At 41.8% G+C, this 25,055-nt stretch overlaps 1 protein-coding gene across 1 annotated transcript; it reads left to right on the forward strand.

The window, feature by feature from the left end:
- The first annotated feature begins 943 nt into the window (after positions 1-943).
- myo7ba (myosin VIIBa) lies at positions 944-25,032 on the forward strand. The gene is made up of 48 exons (XM_079157767.1): positions 944-980; positions 1,415-1,452; positions 1,577-1,678; positions 1,777-1,929; positions 2,492-2,676; positions 3,323-3,444; positions 3,545-3,687; positions 3,781-3,894; positions 4,050-4,203; positions 4,284-4,360; positions 4,443-4,562; positions 5,949-6,088; positions 6,221-6,431; positions 6,513-6,648; positions 6,729-6,898; positions 6,996-7,136; positions 7,259-7,417; positions 7,519-7,611; positions 8,525-8,619; positions 8,714-8,798; positions 8,889-9,107; positions 10,407-10,628; positions 10,706-10,918; positions 11,012-11,176; positions 11,263-11,562; positions 11,659-11,819; positions 11,909-12,035; positions 12,136-12,255; positions 12,687-12,860; positions 13,607-13,834; positions 13,921-14,088; positions 14,194-14,311; positions 17,590-17,716; positions 17,809-17,975; positions 18,085-18,266; positions 18,357-18,478; positions 18,562-18,716; positions 19,233-19,386; positions 19,742-19,897; positions 20,449-20,554; positions 20,649-20,762; positions 20,882-20,969; positions 21,071-21,177; positions 21,478-21,663; positions 23,693-23,809; positions 23,992-24,075; positions 24,154-24,273; positions 24,370-25,032. The coding sequence occupies exons 2-48, from the start codon at positions 1,435-1,437 to the stop codon at positions 24,463-24,465; spliced, it is 6,714 nt and encodes a 2,237-aa protein (XP_079013893.1). The 5' UTR covers positions 944-980; positions 1,415-1,434; the 3' UTR covers positions 24,466-25,032.
- Positions 25,033-25,055: the final 23 nt, after the last annotated feature.

The raw sequence follows: 25,055 nt of genomic DNA on the forward strand, positions 1-25,055 counted from the left end.
GGAAATCTTTCCAGTTCATAGTGCTTAAAAAAAACGTAACCGCAGTCGGTTGCCAAACGAGATAAACTGACCTCGCCTGAGTACAGATGGTCAAATTGCAAGATTATTGCTTTACAGTATTATCATGGATCCCCTTAAGGAGCACGCTCAGACACTGATCCACACATGTCATTACATTTCATTGTTATTAAATATGAAGAACCGACAGTGTAACCCAACAGATTGTAGGTTTTAAGCCGTGCCAATGTCATACATCTGCAAATCTGTGTATCTTAAGGGCTCAGTCCGTCCTGTTAATATTGTCCCCGGCCACACGGCTTGTATGGATGGTATGAGCCGTTTAATCCAGCAACATCACATTGGTACATCTCTCCTCAGTCACTCCTCTTTACTATCTGCTGTTTACAACTTTAATTGCCGGGAATTACAGCGTAACGCATTGGCACTTGACCTGTGACTGGATCAGGGAAAAAGTGACTTGCTAGCATTCAGGTAATCCACTGTCTCCCTTTAGTGTTATTACTGAGACCAGCTGACTGACTACTGGTTTGTCTTTTGACCATCATTCAATATTTCTAAGAATCTTTATTTTTAGCATTCCATGTCATATACCTTATTTATTAGACACGTGTTTTTATAGTGTTTGAGGTAGAAAGCTGTGCTACTCTCTCTCTCTACTAGCATGGATTTTAAGTAGCCGCACGGCTGTTAACTTAAAGGGAAAGAACGTTTATCATCTTTACATTACCATCAAATATTTGACCGCAAATTACAGTAATTACAGTGATAAAGTGGATGCTCTGTGAGTCTGGTGGTTGGTGACACTGGGCGGCTCTACCTTTTGCGGGAGCAAAGTCAAAGGGCCATAAAGAGGTGTTTGCTGGGAAAACTCCCTGCTTCCTGGTTCATAAGTCATTCAAAGGAAAAGCTCCCTGAGCGGCAGCAGCGGGGGCTTCCACCAAAGACCCAACTATCCTCAGGTAAGAGCTGAAGAATCGCATGACGGCGTCTTCAAATCTGTCTTCACACCCAGTGTCCCTTGTTTCCAAAGAGGAAACTTCAATGTTTGTTTTTTTATTATGACTTCCATTGTGATCTCATAATTCTATCTAAAATCATAAATAGAAGTGTCTTGAAAGTGAAAGTTATTGTTTTATCATGTTAAAACGAGACTATAGAATTGTGTAGAAATAAATAATGTTCAAGGATCCCAAAACTGTCTTGTAATTTAAAACGTTTTATTTTATTTTAAATAACATTTACAGTATGTTGCTATAAATAGGTTGAGGCGGGGTCCACACTGTTAAAGCCTACCGAGTGGACCTAACTGTACTATTGGTTTGGTAGCAGGTTCAGTTAATTGTAATTCCTGTAACTGGGCTAAATCTGAATTAAGATAATATTCTTTTTACAGACTTAATCCAGGTTTCTGCAATGCTGCATTTGAGTAAGGTAAGAATGAGTATCTCAGTAATATAAACACATAATTCTAAAAATCCATGATGCCCACATAGTCATTTTGAGAATAGTTCTTTGGGTATGACATTTTTTATTGAAATGCTTTCCCCCCAACTAGGGGGATTTTGTATGGGTGGACTCTGGTGTCGGGGTGCCGATCGGGGCGGAGGTCGAGGTGACCGACACCGGACAGCTTCAGCTGATGGATGATGAAGGAAAGGTACAAAACAACCTACAAGACATTGCCTTTTTTTGTCAGGTATACAGAAAAAAGGACCTCTCTATATGTCGATCAACTCTTTTATTACATACACACAGGAGCACAAGATCAACAAGAAGACGGAGGGCGCCATCCGGCCCATGCACCCCACCTCTGTGAAGGGTGTGGACGACATGATACGGCTCGGTGATCTCAATGAGGCCGGGCTGCTCAGGAACCTCCTGGTGCGACACAAAGAAGGCATCATCTACGTAGGTTTCTGTTTACTGTGAACCACCTAGTTTTACGATGTCCATAACCTGCTGTGGAAATGCTTACTCGTCTGTGTCCTCCATAGCTGTGAATTGGCTTTCTGTCCTAGACTTTGCCCCGTAGTTTATCACAGTGCTGTTTGTCTCCATAGAGACGAATGAGCCTCTGTTGAGGGAGACCGCCCCAGTGTTTCTCTGTCATCAAAGCTCAGCAGTGTGTGTTCAATTATGAATCATTTAATTGTATGAAAAATACCACTGCTAAATGCTGGGGGGCAAAATTAGGCTGATATTGCTTTGTGTTGGACTTGCTTTATATATCATGAACCACATCTTTTCATGATTAAAATCCATCCATGAAATCTTTACATCTAATAAGTCATAACAAGCATTTCGTGCATTGTAGCCATAAATGGCTGTCTGGTGTGCTTCCAACACAATAACTTATTTATGCTCATGTACACCCTCACACACACACACACACACACACACACACACACACACACACTCACTCCTCAACTGTGCCCCTCTGTGGTAGTTAACATCCCCTTCTGTTTTGTAGACGTACACAGGCTCCATTCTGGTGGCAGTCAACCCTTACCAGCTGCTGCCCATCTACACCACAGAGCAGGTGCACATGTACACAGATCGACGGCTGGGTGAACTGCCGCCACACGTCTTCGCCATCGCAGACAGCTGCTTTTTCAACATGCGCCGCAACCAAAGGAACCAGTGCTGCGTGATCAGGTCTGCTTTTGTCTGAGGCCGATCCCAGATCATTATGTAAACAGTGTGGAAAGATTAATTAATTAATTTAATCCTTTAAGTAAAAATGACTGATTACAGCTTCTCAAATGGATATATATCCTAGTTTCTGAAGTATTTCATGAAAGTGAACTGAATGTCTTTGAATATGTCAACTTAGGCATTTGTTGAAATAGTATGGATCAATAATGTTATATTAGAGAAATGATTAACCAATGTCAACGTGCTTTTTTCCTTTTCATATTGTATTTTTAGATAAATGGGCATTCTTCATCAGTACTGCGATGATGAAATTAAAACTTAATTTAAAACCAATATTAAGTTGGTGGGGTTCTTCGTAAAGAATCAAGACTAACTACACTAGGGGCTACACGGTATTGCATGCTTAGATGTGTCCACATGTAAGATAGTGTCATCTGCATACAAATGAAACAATGATTAGGAGATTGGGGTGCTAGGTAATTACTACAGATTGTTAAAAGAACAGAGCCTAAATTTGATCCTTGCGGAACCCCATTGTTAATGTTGAGAAACTTTAAACCACATTACCAGAGCTTTGAAACAGAGGTTTAAGTGGGAAACAGTCAACAGTCTCGACACATGCTTACTTTTTGGTTTCTCCCACAAGTGGAGAGTCAGGAGCAGGGAAAACTGAGAGCACCAAGCTCATACTGCAGTTCCTGGCTGCGGTGAGCGGCCAGCACTCCTGGATCGAGCAGCAGATTCTTGAAGCAAACCCCATCTTGGAGGGTATGATCAAAACACAATCACAAAGTTATAGAACAGTCTTCATAATCATCTCAATCCCCCCCTTTTCACTTAATCTGCTAAATGCTTAATTCCTTCTCAGCCTTTGGTAATGCCAAAACCATTCGCAATGATAACTCTAGTCGTTTTGGGAAGTACATTGACATCAACTTCACTAAGGGTGGGGCCATTGAAGGGGCCCGCATTGAACAGTACCTGCTGGAGAAGTCCCGCGTTTGTCGTCAGGTGGGAAGATTGGTTAGCTATATATTTGCAAGAGCCGTAACATGGTACAACTCACATTTTCTCGTGGTAAAGCTTATGTGCTTTCATGTGCAGGCGCCTGAGGAAAGAAACTACCACATCTTTTACTACATGCTGATGGGCATGCCAGCTGAGCAGAAAAAGATTCTTTCCCTTGGGAATGCTGCTGAGTACAACTATCTGACCATGGTACTGAAATAGTTCTGCAAACTGTGAAATAAGAATAACACACGATCTTTATTGATGGATTTGTTAAGATAAATTTACATGCGACTGTGAATCACAAATAACCAGATGAGACGAGCGTTCACATATAGCTTTAAACCATGTGATCGAATCACCAGGGTAAGTGCACCAGCTGCGAAGGACGTGATGATGTGAAGGAATACGCCCACTTCCGTTCAGCTCTGAAGATCCTCATGTTCACCGAGAATGACTCCTGGGAAATCTCCAAACTGCTCGCTGCAATACTTCACCTGGGCAATGTGGACTTTAAGGGTAAGGACAGCACCATACCATGGGATTCATGTACTGTAGATCTTTTGAGACATTAAACACATTTTATTGCATCATTTCAGGTACTATAGTAAATAACCTAGAAGCCTGTGACATCCTCGCATCATCCCATTTCAACATGGCCAGCCAACTTTTGGAGGTATGTCTATTTTTTTTTTTACAAATTAAAATAAAAGTAGCTGACATGATCTTGCCTGATTGTGTTTGTACCATTACCTCAGGTGGAACCCAAAGCACTGGAGAAGAGTCTGACTCAGCACTCCTTCATGACAGCCAGAGAGAGTGTGACCAGACCTCTGACCTCTGCCCAGGCTGTGGGCGGCAGGGATGCCTTTGTCAAGGTAACATTAGTCTTGATTTCTGTTTTCAAAAGTCAAAAATGTAATTCAGAAGTTAATGCAGCTCATGTTAACATATACTAAACTACTTCTGCGAGGATGTAACGCTCATACACACCAGAAAACTAAATTGATGGATGATAAATGGAGAAACCTTTTCATTTCTTACCACCAATGAGGCAAAAAATGAATACTGATGTACTGTGGCTGTTTTCAGACTGCTCAGACTCTACATAAAATATTAATTTAACCCCTTCAGGCCTCTGAAATTCTTTCATGTACAACAGTCTGAGAAAGAAAGGAAATGCATGTTGACAGCTCCTGTACACACTAAGGCACTTGCAATGAGGGGTTGTAGAAACACTGGTTTGATTTATGGGCTCATTCGTTAAAAAGGTTGGGAACCACTAGTGTAGCTGTTCAGGCTAAACAGTTAGCTCAACATCCATCAGCTTAAGCACATTTTCTCAGTTTTACTAATTAGTTAACTTTAGCAACAGTAACATTTAATATTGAATCATTTAAACGTTCTACATTTTTACCAGGCAAAGATACATGCTAATGTAATAATGTTGGTGTGATACTAGCTAATATACAATGTTAGCGGTGCAATAAAGGTTCATTTTATTGTGTTACATACTAATGTTAATATGTTGGTATTATACTAAGATACTAATGTTTGCAGCATAGACACGTTTAGTATTGTATTAATTAACCTGCTAACTTTTATAATGCAAGGATACATGCTTATGATTGTATGCTGGTATGATACCAATAATATCTTAGCTTTAGCATCATAATTACATTTAGTATTTCATCATGTTAACAAACATGCAAACTTTTAGCAGGCAAGATTACATGCTAGTGTTAATGTTAGTATGCTACTAGCTAATATATAATATGTTAACATTAGCATTGTATTAACGTTTAGCATTTTATTATGTTAACATGTTAAGGTTAATGCTAATGTTTGTATGTTGTTATGATATGTTAGCATTAAGCTCAACGTGTAGCATAGCAGTGGCTAACAGAAATGCAGTTATCTGTTTCTGACATATTAAAATGAACTGAGTAAAAGTGTTGGACAAGCGGACATTTTGACCTGCAGTTAGCGCTAGAAAAGTCTTTAGGATTTATCCTCTGAACACCGTTTTTTTATATTATTTACCCCAAGGTTGGCAACCTCTTTTGCAAGGCGACTGGGCCAAGATACCAGCTTAAAACCAATAAATCATTACAAAAAACGCATATTAAACCTAAAGTAAAGCTAAAAATAGTCCAAGAGCAGAGTGTCCGTGTTGGAATCTCTGGATCGTATGTGTTGTTTTGTTAGTAAAGGGTTTGGTGCTCTGTATAATTGGTCAGCTATTCTCTGTATTATTTGTCCAGGCTATTTATGGAAGACTTTTCATTTGGGTCGTGGACAAAATCAACGCTGCCGTTTACAAGCCACCTGAGGATTCCAAAGAGGTCCGACAGTCGATAGGCTTGCTCGACATCTTTGGCTTTGAGAACTTCAACAAAAACAGGTTGGCGTTCACGCCAACTCTCATGGCATTAGAGCATTTACTTCTGCTGGACACATTGTTCATTTACATGTTGACTTAAGTCCACCCATCTTTATTTCCTCATGTGCTGTTGCATTTGTCAAACTGTTGCAGCTTCGAGCAGCTGTGCATCAACTTTGCCAATGAGCAATTGCAGCAGTTCTTCGTCAAGCACGTTTTCAAGCTGGAGCAGGATGAGTATGCCCGTGAGAACATTGTCTGGAAGCACATTGACTACAAAGACAACCAGTGCACCCTGGACGTATTGGCCAACAAACCTTTGAACATGCTGGCGCTTATTGATGAGGAGAGCAACTTCCCCAAGGTCTATGTCGTCCTTGTACCTCATAAAGTCTAATGTCACAAAGAAAAGCAGGTTTTAACTCCGTTTTTTGTTAATTTTCAGGGCACAGATACCACCCTGCTCCACAAACTGAACAAGGTCCATGAGAAAGGGGGCATCTATATTCCCCCCAAGAACAACTATGAGACACAGTTTGGAGTCAACCATTTTGCTGGAGAGGTCTACTACGATTCAAATGGTACTTTTAAAGCTTTTAGCAACAAATCATTCTTGCCCAAGTCCTGTGTGATGGTCTTATTGTGTCCGTCTTGTTTTGAGGTTTCCTTGAGAAAAACCGTGACGCCCTCAGCTCAGATCTGATTCATCTGGTGGAGACCTCCACCAATAAACTCCTCAAGCAGGCGTTTCAAAATGTGCTGTCCTCCAATAAGCTCAAGAGCAGCGTCAACCCCAAGATGATCATCACCACGGCCAACAACAGCCTCCGGGTCAGTGCAGCCTTTAGCTTCAGCTTTAGACGCAGATATAATCAGTTGGAAAATCAAAAAATACTTACACTATGTGAGATTTTGTCGTGTCCGACAGCAAGCGACTGATGGCAAGAAGCGAGTGCCAACTCTGACTGGCCAGTTCCGTCTGTCTCTGGATTCCCTGATGAAAACACTGACTGTGTGCCAGCCCTATTTCATACGCTGTGTTAAACCGAATGACTTCAAGAAGCCCATGGTGAGGGGAAAAAGAGCTGCATTTACTCCAACCAAAATAATACTTAAATCTTAAATCTGTGCCAAAATTGAATGAAACATTTTGGTGCGAGTAAATCACTGCACACCCCTTTTGTGTCTCAGCTGTTCGACAGAGAGCTGTGCATGCGCCAGCTCCGTTACTCTGGTATGATGGAGACCATCAGGATACGGAAAGCTGGATATCCCGTACGCTACACATTCAACGAGTTTCTAAATCGATACCGCGTCCTGCTGAAAACTTCCCTCTGTGATCCCAAAACAGTAAGTTGAAGGTTTTAACGTGATCATTTTGGTCATATCTTCACACCTATTCTCATCTTCTCATTCTGTGTTTGTGTGATGATTATTTTTTGCTACAACAGGAAAGTAAAGAGAAATGCTGTGAAAGCATTTGTGAGTCTGTGCTTGCTGACGAGGGCGACTGGAAGACTGGCAAGACAAAGCTTTTCCTAAAGGTGCTGCCTTACATATTACGTACAGTCTGTTGTTACTGATGGATATGGGTGGAGGAATACAATAGCCACAATAATTTGAATGTTAGAAGCAACTGAATACCTAATATGTTAAATGTAAACAATGCTGAATAGGTAATGTTGAAATTGTAATACCACTGAGTTTGTACTATTTAAGTAGTTTACTTTTAAAATGTTTTAGAAATTTCAAGTAAATAAATTAAGTTAAAATGTTTACTTCAGGATTCACAAATTCAAATATGAAACTCAAGTGTCCACATTTAGAAAAACAACTATATTCAACTTGCTCAAACTCAGTTAGTCGGATTCTAAAAGAAATGTAAGTTTTTTTGAATTTTTAGTTTTCGCCATGCTAGCAGCGTGGCTCCAGTTTTGCCACTGTTTGGTCTGTCGGTTGGTCAGTCCATCCACCACTTTGGTTCAGACTGAAATAGTATTGAATGAAAAAAATCGTAATGACTTTGGTGATCCCCTGACGTTTCCTTTGGTGTCAACATGAGATTGAATTTGAGGGAAGATGGATTGCCATAAACACGACTTTGATGATCCCCTGACTTTTAATGTAAAGACATCGTCTGGGCGGTATATGGCTGAATATCTGCAAAACTAATGACATTCACGTCAGCCAGCTGTACTTTATTTTAATTGTAAATTAGTTAGCTAATGCATTGAACTAAGATGGTGAACATGGAAGGCGTTGTACCTGCTAAACAGCAGAATGTTTAGTCATCGTGTTAGCATGCTGGTGTTAGCATTTAACTCATAACACCGCTGTGCTTGATTACAGCTTCACAAACCACATTATTTGGTTATTAGTTGTTATAATATATATTTCTGAAGTGAATATTTCTACCAAAATAAAAAAAAACATCATCTCGCTACTGTTTTCTCTCAGGACGTCCATGACACCATGCTCGAACTGGAGCGAATGAAACAACTAAATGAGAAAGCACTTCTGATCCAGAAAGTCCTGAGAGGCTACAGATACAGGTATGGGACAAAAGCTGTAAAATGAGCTGCTTGTTTTTTGTTGTTGCTCATGTGACTTACAGCTTTGTGTCTCTATGACTCTTGCACTCTAAAGGCGAGAGTTTTTGAGGAAAAAGGCAGGGGCTCTTGTCATTCAGAAATGCTGGAGAGGACACAAAGGCAGAAAGCTGTACAAAGTGGTGAGTCTTTGTTTAACACATGAGTATGTATCAAAGTGAAAATATAGGACTGGCATGCAATGAACCCCTTCAATTCTAATTTAATTCTAGGTCCAGCTGGGCTTTGCGAGGCTGCAGGCACAGGTCCGGTCTCGTCAGCTCCGCTTCCAGTATAAGAAGGAGCGTGAGGCAGCCCTCGTGCTGCAGGCCCGAGTCAGGGGATACCTGGCCAGGAAGGAATGGAAGCGCAAGAGAAACGCTGTGATCCTCCTGCAGGCTCACGCCAGGGGTGGGCTGGCAAGAAAGGCTATCAAAAAGATGAAAACAGATGTAAGTTCAACTTAAAGAACTACAAAGAACCCTCTCTGGATGACAATAATAAAGAAGGTTAAAGTCCCGACAGGTTTTATCTGGTACAACGTGGGTGTTGCCAAACCCTTTTGCCTGACGTACTTCCTCATCCTTATCAGATGAACCCAAGTACACGTTCAGGGACACCACCTGTCATGTCTCACATGTCAATTACTATTTGAACTATTTATTACTGGCTAACTGTTTCATTCATTTATCAGTTACTTTTATGATATAATTTCAACTATTTATCCATTACTTAGCCAACCATTTAAATAATGATCTATTACTTTTGACGTTTTCTCCTGTTTATCTGTTAACTTTAGCTAACCATTTTATCCAATTATCTCTTATTTTCACTGTTTATTCATTACTTTAGCTAGCTACTTCAAATGCTGATTATTTCTTAGCTAAGTATCTGAACCATTTATCCATTACTTTTAGCCAACCATTTATCAAGTTATTTTTTTTTACGCAGTAACAATTTTACCTATTACTCCATGAATTTAAATGTAATGTTAGTTTCATCTCTTTGACTGTTACTTTTAGCATATTATTTCAACCATTTATCCATTAATTTAGCTAGGTATTTCAAATGTTCATCCTCTCTAAGCTAATTATCTAAACTATTTCTCAATTACCTTTAACTTTTTAATTTTAGCTTAATATTTTGACTTCTTTGCTAGCTTGCTAACTAGTTTTCATGCAACACGTGGTGTTACAACTCACTCAGGTTGATGAAGGTATGTACTGACTGTGAAGTTAGCCTTGTAGCTAGCTATTGCTGTTACTAGAGGCTTACTGGTTATTATGAGGATAAATCTAGTACATGTCAGTATTACACCAACTTGAAATTGTATTTGGATGCTTATTTTCCTCCGAAACACAAATATGTTAGCATGTTTTTAAATTAAATCATAGTTTCTATTTTTTTCATAATATATGAGCTATTCTACGTATCCCTGTGGTAAGGATAGTGTGTCAGACGCCTCTGCTTCAGTAACTACTGCTCTGTGAGGAAGGCATTGAACCCAGAACTGCTCTAGAGCTGCCACTCTGTAACCAGCAGCAGAAAACTGACTTAAAAATAAATCATAAATCTACAGTTTAAGTGTATCGTCATTCCCAAAAGCCACTGCTCTGAATAATGATGTTATGTTAATGATATCATATTTTGGTTACATGGTTAATTCGGCAGTTAAAGACATTTTTTCGGCAGTTGAGGTTCAGGATGCTGCTGTTTTTCCTGATCTTCTCTTATGTTGTGTGTTCTTTCAGATGTACCTCTCTGCTAAAGAGAAAGAAGAAGGACAGCGGATCATTCTGGAGAGACAGAGACACTTGGAGGAAGTGCTTAGGCGCAAGAAAGAGATGGAGGCCAAAGCTCAGACTGAGACCATCACCGACCAGGAGATGGTGGACAACATCTTTGACTTCCTGCGGAAGTCAAAGATGGTGCCGGTCGGAGGCCAGGAGGGGCAAGCACCCGTGGGATTTGAGGTTTGGAAAGCGAAAGCTTTGCACATTTTGTGGTCCTTGTAGAGTCGGTCTCTACATGCCTGTCTATCTGTTTTCAGAAGTTTGAGGGGAAAAAGACTACCATCGAGGAGATAGACATCGACGACATCCCCATGGAGGAGGATCTTCCCAAAGAGGATGACGATGACCTGGATGAGTACTCCTTCTCCAAATTTGCCTCCATGTACTTCCAGGGTGCAGCCACCCACACCCACATCCGCCAGAGGCTTCGGCAGCCCCTGCTGTACCATGAAGATGAAGGAGATGTCCTGGTGCTTCTCTCAGACCACTTAGATTTATAATTTCAGCTGTTCTTACCTGAGGAATATCTTTTTTTATAGGTGTTTCTGTTATGTTATCACCAGGCTTCTCTGACTGTGTGGTGGATCATCCTGAGGTTCATGGGAGACCTCCCTGATCCGAAGAAACCGGTCCAGGTCCAGGGAGCGTTCACGCAGGAACGCGTTATGCCGCAGGAGCTGATCTCCAGAAAGAACAGACGTCTCAGCCACATGGTTGGACTGGATCAGGTAAATGCACTATAGAATACAGCCTCATTTTGTAGATTAACATTAATTGAGCATAGATTTTAAATAATAATTTCCAACTGCTTTAGAGGGTGCTAAGGAATAAGAAAGAAGGGAAGCCCATCACAGTACCCGAGGAACCGACACAAAACAGGAAGGGCTCCATTTTCACAGACCTTCTGACAAGAAACAGGAAGGCTTCTGCTGTGCCCAGTGAGACAGCTCAAAACCCAAAGGTATACACTGTTCCAGAGGGGAGCCCTCGAACAAGGAAGGGATCCACATTCACCGACCTGCTGTCCAGAACCAGAAAAGCATCCACTGTCCCAGAAAATACAATCCCCAAATCCACTTCAAACTTCAGGAAGCCCTCCATCATCATGGAAGAGGTGAGGAGTAAGCTTTAAAACTATTAGTGTTGCTGTTAAGTTCTCGCTCACTTCTTTTTTAAACATATTTGTGGACGTTTCTTTTTTTTCTTACAGTCAAATGATCTGACTGAAGTGTCAAAGCCTCCCACCCTGCAGACTGTGAAGGAGGACAATGACACCATGATTGGAGAAGGACCCACCCTGGACCGGCCACTGACGGCGCTCGAAAAACTCCACATCATCGTGGGATATGCCATTGTCAGACGTGACCTTAGGTAACACAAGCTCCTTTTGAAAATCACATAGATCTTAAGTATTTGTCTTTAGTCTCTCCTAATACAATATGTGTCTGTTGTCTGTCCAGGGATGAAATTTACTGTCAGATCTGCAAGCAGCTTCAGGACAACAACAATCGCAACAGCTACTTCCGTGGCTGGATCCTGTTGTCTCTTTGTCTGGGCATCTTTCCTCCAAGTGATCGCTTTATAAGGGTAAGAATAACAGCTACACCGGCTGCTCCGGGGCTGATGAAAAGTGTGCAGGATGCGGTTATGTTTCACTCATCTCTTCTTATCTCTTACGTCTCGGCAGTACCTGCAGAGTTTCATCCGTTTCGCTCCAGGAGGCTACGCTTCCCACTGTGCTGAAAGGCTGCGGCGCACGGTGATGAACGGAGTGCGAGGGGAGCCTCCAGCCTGGCTGGAGCTGCAGGTACTGAGACTGACAGAAGATGCTCCGGCAAATGTCTAAAATGGATTCATGACACACTATCTCAGTGGGTAGGGATGGAGGTCAGGTTGAGAATTTGAGATTTATGATGGCACCCATTCAAAAAAATCAAAGTCACAGTTTTCATTGGGACTATTTCTTTGGTAGAAAGTAGTTCCGTTGAAAAGTGTTGACAGTGAAAGTTGGGATGTTGTTGTACAGAGAGGAATTTTGTAAATGTAATTTTTCTATGCTGAAAGCACCACAAACAAAATGCTATTGACCTACATTGTATCGTGGTGGCAACTGAAATCTCAGAGACACAAAATTGTGTCCATGTTTTTTTTGTAACTTGAATGAACTGACCCTTTAACACTTACAGTACATCTCATTTCTGTTTAATCAATGGCCAATTTTTTTCTGTACTGTGATAGGCAACCAAGACAAAAAAGGCAATGATTGTGTCTGTGAGTCTGATGGACGGACGCTCCATTAACCTGCCCGTCGACTCAGCATCCACCTCCAAAGAGATCTGCCAGCTCCTCGCTAACAAAGTCAAGCTCAAAGACACCTTCGGTTTCTCCGTCTACGTCGCCTTGTATGAGAAGGTACGCAGTCCAGTGCGTTTGTGTTCCTTTAGGTGATGGGTACATCTGGACTGAGTCCTGCACGGTCCAGTTTTGCAAAAAGACATACCATCTCTGCAAAGCTCAGCACAAAGCCATTTCATAAATGGTAAATAATTTGAAAAAGCATTGCAGACAAGTGCAGATTGCTGAGGCAAGGGTGACCTCCCAGTTCAAAGTGGATTATTATTTAAAGCGTCTTAAAACAGGATTTAACAGAAAATGGTGTTTAAGAGCTTTCTCTGTATAAATCTAAAGTTCATACCCTATTTTAGTTTTTACACAAGCACTAGTTTAGTGACAGTTAAGTACTGACATTTTGCATAGGGACTGTTTTATTGGACAATATGAATTCATTTTGTTAATGAGTCTTTTCAAACACACAGAGGAGGAGCAGAATCACAGAGTTTCAATGTATTTATTAGTCTGTTTATATTTAGAGTTTGCAATTTTTAAGTTGGTGCTAGTACATAGGCTGCTTCCTGTTGTTTTGTCAGTGCTCATCACCTTACAACATGCTAAAAATAGACGTATAGTAATACAAATTTTAAGGCCGAGCCAAAACTAGATGTTTAAGTTTTCATCGGTGTATTTTGCACACTGGGCGAGCTGCACTGTCTCACCTTTCTAAAGACTTTATATTAAGAAAGACTCTATTGTGGCGTCCTGCTTTAGTGATTTCAGCATATCTAGATATCCGTAACTTGAAGTGCTGACCTGTCCTAAAGGTGTGGGCTCTGGGCAGCGGCCGGGAGCATGTGATGGACGCCATCTCCCAGTGCGAGCAGGAAGTGAAGAGGAGAGGAGGGCAGGAACAGCACGCTCCCTGGCGTCTCTTCTTCCGCAAGGAGGTCTTCACCCCCTGGCACAACTGCAAGGAGGACAAGATCAGCACAGACCTCATCTACAAGCAGTTCGTCCACGGTCTGAAGTGTGGAGAGTACCAGAGTGAAAAGGTGGGCTTATATTTGGATGATTATTCTCCTCCTGTCGTTTTCCCAGATATCAATTTGACCCCCCCCCCCCCGTTTCACTTTCACAGGAGGATGATCTTGTCCAGCTGGCTGCGAAACATTTGTACATCCAGCACGGCTCCGACAGCAGCCCAGAACATGTGAAGGAGGCTGTTCAGGACTGCATCGACAACCCTCTGCTGGAGGCCAAGTCAGAGGGCAAATGGGTGCAGATGGTCAGCACTGCTCATGCTCAGGTCAGTCTTATCACAGTGCTGGAGGGTGATCAAAATAAAAGTTCTCTACAATGGCCTTGAGTTTAAGTAAAGTTTTCCATCTGTTTTTTTCTTGAACCACACAAGGGTCCGTATTTGAGTTCAAAGCAGAAGGCAGAGTCGGTGAAGGCAGAGATGGTGGACTGCGCCCGAGAGAAGTGGCCCATGTTCTTCTCTCGCTTCTTTGAAGTTGTCAAACTGTCAGGTATGCGTCTATCGGCACAGACTGTCTCCCGCCTCTCTGTCGTTCAGTATTTACATATTTTTATACTTTGACAAATCTTAATATAAATTTAAACTAAGCAAGTCATGATAATATATATAAGGCCGTTTACACCAACGGGTGACAGGAAAACAATGGGTTTTGTGCTGGATTAGAAATCCTTCAAACTTGAAGAGATAAAGTGATGGAAGGCATCATGCACTCTATTATTAGAGGTTAATCAATAGTTTCTGTATTCATTTGTACCTTTACTAGAATTGATTACTTTAGATGTACAATGTCTTACAGAATGAGCTATATCTAGGTTGTAAATTCACTAGTATACTGTATATCTCATAAAAACAGTATTTAGAGTTATCGGATTCTGTGCTAAAGTCTTACATCCAAATCTTGCATTATTGTCCTTCCTCAAATGTTGAATATCAAAAGTTTGCAGAAACGTGTACAGTACACCACACACATATCTACACTTTCCTCTGGATTATAGAGACAGACACTTTTAATGATCAGCCGTGAAGCTGTTTTTCTTAACCAGCTCCCTTTGGGCAATTAGCTGTTGCTGCTTTTTATATGTATGTCAGACTGTAATATACAAGGATATTTATAGATGCACTACCCCACTGGGGTTAAGACTCAAGCAAAGTAGTTGATTAAGAGTGAATAAGTGGGCCAGGAACAACATTTCTTCCTTCCTTGGATTTCCGATTTACTGCGGTTTAGCTTGTGAACAACCAATTTGCAAAGCGATACATCCGAGCTGTTTAATGAGAATGTGCTCTGACTCACTGACACGGTGGATGATTAACTCAGCAGATCAAGCGGTAACATGCTGGTGAGATCAAAGTAATTATGCAGGCTTCCACGACACGATCCCTCACTTGAACACAGCTAATGGAGTGGACAACTTATACATGTTCATGCTTTATTTCAATCCAAACAGACCTCCTGTCAGATGTATTTTATAAACCATCAAATCTACATTTGACCTCTTCTTACTTAAAGGAACAGTGTGTAAGATTTAGTGGCAACCAACAAGACAAGCTACAGAGAAAGAGGGATACCTATAGCCCTGCCTACTAACTATTTGTATTAAAGTATAAGTATGTATTAGTAAGTATTTTCTCACTTAGAAACTTAATTCTACATGCACAAATGCTGTGTATGCGTGTGATCCCCAGATGTAGAATTATTACTGACTTTTACTGTATATTCTCTGTTTAAATAAATATAGCAACTCTTTATTTCACTCCACACAAGGAAATAGAATTATTTCCTCCACAGCCGTCGGGTAGGGAGAGTTATCTTTAGGATTTAATTACTACAAGGAACTACTCTTATCAATACTCGGTTATCTACATGACTAAATAATTGCTTTTATATAGAACATATATAGAGTTTTGAAAACAAATACATTCAGAAAAGGATTAAAACATATTTGAAATCTATCTAAATATTGTTTCTAGAGCAGCAACAGTATTGTTTACAACAGTAAAGTCACTATTTAAAGTCATTCAGATCTCACTGGAAACAAATGTAATGTTAATAACATATATATATTATTCATTTTAGTTTATAAAGAATCAAGAACACAGACATCAGTCTGTATCAGTCGTTTGTCCTGTCCTCTGTTCTCCTAGCTGCTCAGTCTCAGGCAGCAGAGAAGTGTATACCTGAATGGTTAGAATACACACAGACAGCTTTTCTTTTAGCTTGTTTCCAGCTTTTGGCCGATCGCGCTGATGTTGTGTAAGCATAGCGGCGGTGGATGAGGCGATTTAATTGGGCTTCACTTCTATTTACATGTTCATGCTTGTTGAACAGATGTATTGATAAAGTATTGGCTTCTTACTCGCAAATGTTTTATTGCAGTGACAGTAACGAGCATAGTAGCCGAGTAATCTGCACCTGATTCACTTCGGTCTCTCTGCCTCTGCTCTATGCCGACTTAGTTCCGTGTGTGTGTGAGCGTGTGTGCGTGTGTGTGTGTGCGTGTGTGTGTGTGCACGCACGCAGTTGGAGGAGCTCAGCAGCCCGACAGAGGGAGCAGAGGAGATGCTGGAGCGTGATAATAAATTACACCAAAACATTAAAAAGCACCAGTATACTGTGGTCTTTAATAATTTAGCACCAGGGCACGTTTAAAACTGCTAAATACTCTCTATATGGATGGAATAAAATGACAGATCCATTGGAGTTTAAAGTGTTGATATGATGTCATAATTAAACTTAATGTTAACCTTAATTATGATATGGCACACTGACTAACAAGAACATTTAAAAATGGCATGTCATACCAAAAAGGTTGGCGACCCCTGCTAAGGCCTAATTAGAGCACACGATGTATCCCGTCTCCTCCCGGCTAAACTCCTGTGGTGCTGAAATGATTGGTTGATTGACAAAAAATTTGTCAGCAACTATTTTGATAATCAATGTTTGTTATTTATTAACGAACATGCCAATCCGTACAAATGAGACAAGAAGGCCACACCCCGTCTCTCTGCCTCACTCCCCGTTGCCAAGAGGCTACTTTGCCAGGAGGAGTGCGGGTGGCAGCTCAGGATTCGGACCTTCAGTCAGCCACTGTAGCAACAAAAAAAATCAGCCAGTGCTGAACCGCCGTGGGCGCCAGGGGGCCACAGGTTGGCCAGCAACAGTGCTGGCTCTTACCTGTGCAGCGGCAGCAACAAAAAGCTTGCTGATCATCAAATCAACTGGAGGTCTGTCTCCGAAAGCTGCAGACCACCCTCCTCACGGCGAAGGTGGGGAGTGAGGCGGAGGTTCTACCGGATGTGCCAGCTTATTCTTGTCTCATTTGTCTTGTCTTTATACTTGAGGCCAATCTCAAAATAGAACATTGTGAACCTCTGCCATGGGTGTTTAGTTGTTCCCACGATGCAAAACTGACCTGGAAGAACATTGACCTACATTTTCTTTCCTTTCTTTCTCTTTCAACATTTGATTACTATCCCCCCTCCATGTCCCTTCCAGGACTCTGTATAGTTAACTTATCGACCAATCAAGAAAATAACAGATGAATTAATTATGAAAGCAATTGTTAGATTCAGCCATACAGTGAAAGCCCCATATCTGTGAATTGATGATAGAGCCTCTACTACTGTACACATTAATGCAGCTCTTTCCTTCAGGGTGGCTGCAATGATTCAGAAAGTGCAAGCAGCACTTTACTGCTCATGAATATACGTCATATCTCCCATGAGGCCCGATTTAATGAGCTTGTTTGTTCCACGGCTCTTTTAAAGGCCCTCCGCTGCCAAAGAGCAAGTTCATTGTGGCCATAAACTGGACCGGTATCACTTTCCTGGACGAGCGGGAGAAGAGGCTGCTGGAGCTCTCCTTCCCAGAAGTCACCGGAGTCCACACCGTAAGGTAGAGACTGAATTAGAGGAGAAGGAAGAACTTGACAATGAGGAATCGTTGACTAAAACAGCGTGCGGTGTTACTTATGTTTTGACTCCCAGGGAGGGTAAAGCGTCTGGCCAGGCAGTGAGCCTGCTGACACTGAAAGGAGACTTCACTCTGAGCGGAGGCACAGCGGAGGACATGGCAGAGCTGGTGACAATGTTCCTCAGTGGACTGAGAGAGAGATCTCAGTATGCTGTGACCCTGAAGGAAGCCAACAGGCAAGGTCTGATTTTATCTTTCTTATATGGTCACAGCTGAATTATCTCTTTCAGGGTCGCTCGTTGCTGCTAATTGCTAACTGATTTATGGGTTCCACTTTCATTCCTCTGCAGATGACCCCACATTCCTGAGCTTCAAGAAAGGAGAGCTCATTATAATAATCAAAGATGACGAGTTTTCTCAGCAGCGTGGCTGGATTAAGGGCCAAAATGAGAGCACGAAACAAACGGGAGCCGTCCCCACCGACGCCATCTTAATCCTGCCAACTCTAAGCAAACCCACCAATGAGGTCATGGTATGGAGACGTCCATTACGCATCCTTCTCAAACGAGTTATTGTGCGCAGGATCTGAGGAGTATTAAATATTTGTCTTCTTTTTTCCCAGAGCCTGATCAACTTGTCTCCTAACCAGAGGAAGAACATCATACGGGAAAACCAGAAAGAAACAGGAACGGTGGAGAGATTAGCTCCGGCCACGCTAAGAGAATTCTCCCTCGAGTACTTCAGGTATCTGGAAATGTCCTCTTTTTTTCCAACAGGATAATGCTTACTGGAACAGCACTGACAGCAGGAATACCTTGATCCCACAGGCAGCCCACTAACGATGTGAACCGCCAGGTGATGTCCAGGAACGCCGCTCCCGAGAGGCTGTGGGTGAACTCCAGAGAGCCAATCAGACAGCCCCTCCTCAAGAAACTTGTGGGCAACCCAGAGCTCAGCAACAAAGCCAGCCTGGCATTCACTGATATCCTCTACACACCAGATTCAGTTTTTTTCACTTGTGCACCTTTTTTCACGGGGTTTAGTTTTCTTAAAATATTTAATAAATACACATGGTGAAATGTGCCAGAAGTTGGCTGAGCATTCCTGTGGAATCCCAGTAAAATGTAAAATTGTGTCAGTAGGCCCTGCAGTGTCTAAATGTACCGATCCCTCTGGCAGGAGACACCATTCTCCAACCCTGACCTAACGTTCCTTTAAACTGTGCTTGAATCCGACCCTTGCCCAAGCAATGAGCAGATACTCAGCTGCTTAATCAGGCCCTATAAAGTATCTACATTGTATCTTAACTACAGTGAATTGCTCATTTGCTTCGACAGGTCGTTTCATCTGAATGCCATGGTCCGTCTGTTACAAAAACTGTTTTCGCTTGATCTGTCGTACCCTAGCAAGCAACAACTAAAACTTCTCTATATTTTCAAAGTTCATGAAACCAGGATGGTGAAGTCATGTTGTGAAGTCTTCCTTGACTGTTGAGTACCGATCCTGAAATATATGGGAGATTACCCCACCAAGCAGATGCAGAGTCCCCTGGAGCTCACCGACCAGATCTTCGGCCCCGCCACTAAAACTGAGGAGCTCAGGGATGAGATCTATTGCCAGATCATGAAGCAGATGACCAACAATAACAACCGGTGCGCTTATGTTCTACTCACTTTTCTCCATCCCTTTGGTAATATTTCCGTTTACGATGTATTGGACTGAAAATAGGGCAGTTGCTCGAATGTAATGATACATTCTTTTGTTTCTGTAAATAGATTCATTTATTTAGACAGTAGGAAGAACAAAGAGTTTAATAAAAAGAAGACAATACATTTGACATTTTTCTAGAAGGGGAACTGAAGTGTAACTCCCCCAAAACCCAAAGGGTTTGAACGCAGGTTTTGAACTCCAGACTCCATTTAATCATATGTGTTTCTTTTGTGTCCTACATGCATTTGTGTCTTTGTTCATGCATTTGTGTCTTTGTTGCCCTTTTCCATCCCCCAGGTTCAGCATGGAGCAGGGCTGGCAGCTTCTGTGGCTCTGCTGCGGCCTGTTTCCTCCCAGCCAGTCTCTTCTCAGGCACACTCAGCGATTTCTCGAGTCGCGCCGCAGAGAGACACTCGCCGCCGACTGCCTGCAGCGTCTGCAGAGCTCCCTGAGGTCAGCCATAGCATACGTCACAAACACGCAGCACCGTGCTTCCCCCTTGGTTTCAAAGAAGGGTGAACGAGATGAAGTGTGTGTGTGTGGTGACACAGAGGGTGTGTGTGTGTGTGACATGACACCACGACGTGAGATGAGGAAATGTCCCGCTCTGGCCCCTGGTGTTTTTAATCTCTCATGACATAAAGGCTCTCTAAAGACTGAACTAACATAACTGAAGTATACTGACTCTTTATTCTCGTTTGTCGAGGGGCAAGTTGTGGAGTTTAAGGAAGGACCTGCTTGCAGCAATGCTGGGGTTGACATGTGTTGCATCACCTTCACAGTGACATGATCACACTCACCATTTGCATGGCCTCCTCTATAAATATATTTGACATTCAGAAAGATTTCCATAACGGCGACAAGCTCCAAGAGACCTTTTTTATTTAATGTGTGCTCTTTTCTTTATCGGCACTCAATCTGTGGCTGAGTGTCAAAAATGATAATGTAAAAAAAAACAACAACAACAACAGCAGCGTGAATGTGCATTGGCTGTTCTTGTGTAGGATGGAGTCCAGGAAGCTCCCTCCACACCAAGCGGAAGTAGACGCCATCCAGCAGAACAGCACCCAGATCTTCCACAAAATCCACTTCCCCAACGACACAGAGGAGGTAACGCACACCGTGTATGTTTAAAGTCACAGAAACAAGCCAAGTCAAATGTATTCCCACAGCAATCCCAGTGATTTCTCTCACCCTTCTTCAGATATTTGAGGTCGCAACAAACACCAGGATCAAGGATCTCATCCAGAACATTAGCAAGAAGCTCAGTCTGGCTTCAGCAGACGGATTCAGCATTTTTGTCAAAACACACGACACGGTGCGTTTCTCAAACCATTATATTTTCATTTTTCAATGCATGTTCTTTCACAAAGTCCTCTTTCATGAACTTCTGCTCCGCTGGTTGTAAAAGAAAGTTTGTCATGGTGTTTATTTCAGGTTCTCAGTTTGAATCACACAGACTACTTCTTTGACAGTCTGAGACAAATCACCGACTGGTCCAAGAAAGCCAAGAGGATCAAAGAGGGTAAAAAGCCGTTATCTGATTGGAGCGCCAGTCGGACTTTTGACGATTCTTTGCATTTGCCTGTAAAAAAAAACTCTTTGTTGTGTGTGTGCGTTCTGCAGGCGGGCCAGTCAACTTACCCTACCTTGTGTTCTTCATGAGGAAGTTGTGGTTCAATGTGATCCCTGGCAGAGATGCGGAGGCCGATCTTATCTTCCATTTCCCTCAGGTACATTTGAATGATGCTGATCAGCCTCCATCACATTTTCCAGCCTGGTTAGTTTTTCCACATGATATGAAAGCCAAAACTTTCCATGAGCATAATCTTACCTGACATATTGATGTGTAAGTATTAATACTAGTTCCCGACTGCTCCTTCTGGTTTCTTTATGACCAGTTGGAGAGTTACAGATAAGAAAGTCTTCTCTTCTCTAAATCTCTTAATGAACGATGTGGTCAGTAGCAACTTGGTTTAAAGGTCAAACTTCCCACAATAGTAGACTTTATTAAATATCTTTCTCTCTTCCAGGAGCTACCAAAGTACCTGAGAGGCTATCATGTTTGCACCAAAGAGGAAATGCTCAACATTGCAGCTCTGCTCTTCAGGATAAAGGTCAGCAACGACAAGAACCAGCTGGTCATGATTCCCAAGATGCTGAAGGAGCTGGTGCCCGCCGACCAGCTGAAGGCCATGTCGGAAAATGAATGGAAGAAGGTATTAGGTGCTTTCTTTTCACTGGTTTCATTTATTAATTTGTATGTTTTTCTTATTGTCAACACATCTCAAGACCAAAACTAACAATGCAACAGCTTCTCTGTCAATACTTTCCAACTTCCTTATCCTGTCTGTGACGCTCCAACCCCATTCGTTCCTGACAAAGTACACCTTTAACAGGAATCTATACAACCAGGCTAGCGGCTCATTGAGGCCGTACTTAGGCAACGCATACTTTGAGTGAAACGCTAACTCAGCGTGCCAACACAATGACACTGACTATGTTTACATGCACGCTATGATTCCACTTTTATTCAGAATATGACAATATTCTGCAGTCATAAACCACAGTATTGAACAACTTGACATTTTTGATGTCATGATGGGGCTGGATTAAAAGTCAGAGGAACACCAAAGTGATTACAGTTCAACTTGAGGGGAACATGAATATTTATTAAAAATAGTTTAATAATCCATCCAATAACAACGGACTGTGACCTTTTGAACCCGGAACAATAACAAAAAACAGCTGAGGCTGCGGCACCGCACGTGTCTTCAGGGAGGCTAAACTAGCTTAGCGAGGAAACAACAGCCCGAACGGACAATAACCCCGCGCATGACGGGATGCTTCGTAATTAACGGATAATGCATATAGTCCAAATCAATGTAATTAACACAAGAACAAGAACAAACTCACAAGAACCAGTCGCATATATTTATATGACAACAAAGCAGTGGCGGGCCGTGCATTTTATACCTGGGCCTTCACTGCTGTCCTGCAGCTGAAACACAGCTACGGTTATTATTTGTTTTGTGTCAAAATATAGCCAATACCTATAGATAGAGTGCGTCTCCTCTCTGCTCTGACTGCAGCGTGAGGCGCCTGTGTGTGTGCACTGGGGCGGCGGAGGGGCTCACGGCAGCTCCCCAGCTGCTCTTTCACAACAGTGCAGAACGTATGTGCTTTAACGTCAGTCACCAGAAAAGTCTCCAATAACACCAGAAAAAGTCCCTAGATTTGTCACTAGTAGCTTTTGACAAAAAAAGTCGCTATGAGGGTTTGTAAAGTCGCCAGATTTCCGTGCGTTTTAGTTCCAGTAAGAAGTCCTTCTCGATTCATGGACACCAGTGAAGACAGTCGAGCCTCCCCAGTTGTATTTTTTGAATACGTTTTAATGTATTTGAGGGCTGAAAATGTCCGCTCGACAGAGGCAGCAGATATTGGGATTGTCACCTCCCAACATGTCACGCTAGTCCACTGACCAATCACGTATGGCTAGGCCAGCTAGCAAGCTCTGGCACGTCAAAGAATACGCCCAACATGTCAAACTAAAGATCTGATTGGTTGAAGACTATGACAATCAATAATATCGTCCCCATATACTTTAATCTGTAAAGTCTACCTAGAGGGCATCGGGCTTCTCTCCTTACATAGAGAAATAGGGGCTGAATCTGATTGGATGAAAGCTCTCCTTAAAACAAGCTGTGCTAGAAGCAGAGAAACAGAGGAAGACAGGAGCTGTGCAATGAGAAAATAATCTAATGGGGAAAAAAATTATAATACATGTAGTGTATTTGTGAAAAATTATAAAATAGCTATAACTTTGTGATTCTGTTTAGGCCAGCAGAGAAGGCTTAGCTAGCCCTGACGGCCCACCACTGATCAAACCAGAGTAAATAGTACTATTTTTAGCCGTGGATTAATACTCACCCAGTGCAACAGTGTGGGTCATTGATGGGTTTTTATTACTTTTTGGCGCTCCATGGCACAGAGGAATACCATATATCAGTCTGTGGATACACATGCTATCCTTTAGAGTGTCACCAAACTTCTTCTTTGAATCGCTCACATGAACAATATCACCATTATGTCATTCCCGTGATCGCTATCTCAGCTCTCTGAGAATATTGCGTGAAGTGCTGTGGGGGTTTCTGGAAATCATTGACCTCATTAAAAGAAGCACAAAAACTTCTACAAAACAAGAGCGTTGCATCATACTCTGATGTGTATTTTGTATTTCATTTTCAGAGCATCGTCAGCTCTTTTAACAAACAAGCTGGTATGACCGTTGAAGAAGCTAAGGTGGCTTTTCTGAAGGTGGTCTGCCGCTGGCCGACGTTCGGCTGTGCATTCTTTGAAGTGAAGGTAAGGGTTGCAGTGACAACAGCACAGACGGTGCTTTATCTTGCAATCTATGGTTGGGTTGGGTGGGTGGCTTGTTTATCTGATGCTCTCTGGCTCAGTCCCTGCAAGTCTGCAGAAAGTAAATAGTCACGACTGCGGTGACGAAGAGTTCTCTCATTTGCCTTTTTTACTCTTTTTTTCAGCAAACATCAGAGCCAAGTTTCCCAGATATTGTGCGAATAGCTGTCAGCAAGGAAGGACTCACCATCATCCACCCTAAAACCAAGGTGAAGAAGAAATACAATTTGACATTATTCCCTTTCCCTTCTGTTTTTCACCATTAACAATTCTCTCTCTTGTTAAAGGATGTGCTGGCAAATCACCCATTCAACCGCATCGCTAACTGGTGCAGTGGAAGCACCTACTTTCACATGACTATTGGCAATTTAGTCAAGGGGAGCAAATTCCTGTGTGAAACATCACTGGTAAGATCTATCATTAGACACGTGTGCTTTAAATGGTAAACTGTCAGTAAGTAAAACTTTGTCCTTTTCTATACCTTTGTGTCTTTCTATATAAAGGGTTACAAGATGGATGATCTCATAACCTCCTATGTCACAATGTACCTCAGAGAGAGGAGGGCAGTGCAAACCAGGAACCAGCGCTTCAACATGTGAGCCTCAGCAGCAAGAGCGTGACACAGCTTCAGCCTGTAGCTGCTGATTTAAACCCAACACATTCAACATGTAGTTCATACACACACAAAGAGGCAGAGCAGGAAACGTTTTCTGTTTTTGAAAGTGCAATCAACTTTATTTGTGCTCAGTAAAAATAAAAAAGATTCATTGAAGAAGACAAAGTTGTTGTAGATTTCTCACAATTTATTTAAAGCTAATGTTTCTTTGTTGTATGTTCAAGTAACATAATCCTAACAGACGTTCTAGGTAAAACTAATAATGTGCACACAGTTTCTACAACCCTTAATTTATGAAAAAATCATCTCAGTGAAATAATGTCGTTCATGATCCACAAATATGAAGATTTACTAATATGTATGAAAATTTGTGAATACATTATGGTTTCCTTAAATGCTTCCTCCTATCCATACCACCAACGTTTAATAAATGTTAAATGAAAGTATAAATAGATACAACAGTACTTCAATAAATGACAGTATTATACATATTTCCAAATTCAATTTTATTTTGAAATACTTCCTGTGTATATCAGTGTCTAACAAATATTATACAAAATATTCTATATCTGG

Source organism: Pholis gunnellus (assembly GCF_910591455.1).
Source record: "Pholis gunnellus genome assembly, chromosome: 4".
Classification (NCBI taxonomy): domain Eukaryota; kingdom Metazoa; phylum Chordata; class Actinopteri; order Perciformes; family Pholidae; genus Pholis; species Pholis gunnellus.

Bases quoted from the DNA above. Each gene is read 5' to 3' on its own strand.
- myo7ba (XM_079157767.1), top strand. The intron at 20,763-20,881 runs GTGCGTTTCTCA...TGTTTATTTCAG, and splicing joins TTGTCAAAACACACGACACG to GTTCTCAGTTTGAATCACAC. The intron at 23,810-23,991 runs GTAAGGGTTGCA...TCTTTTTTTCAG, and splicing joins GTGCATTCTTTGAAGTGAAG to CAAACATCAGAGCCAAGTTT.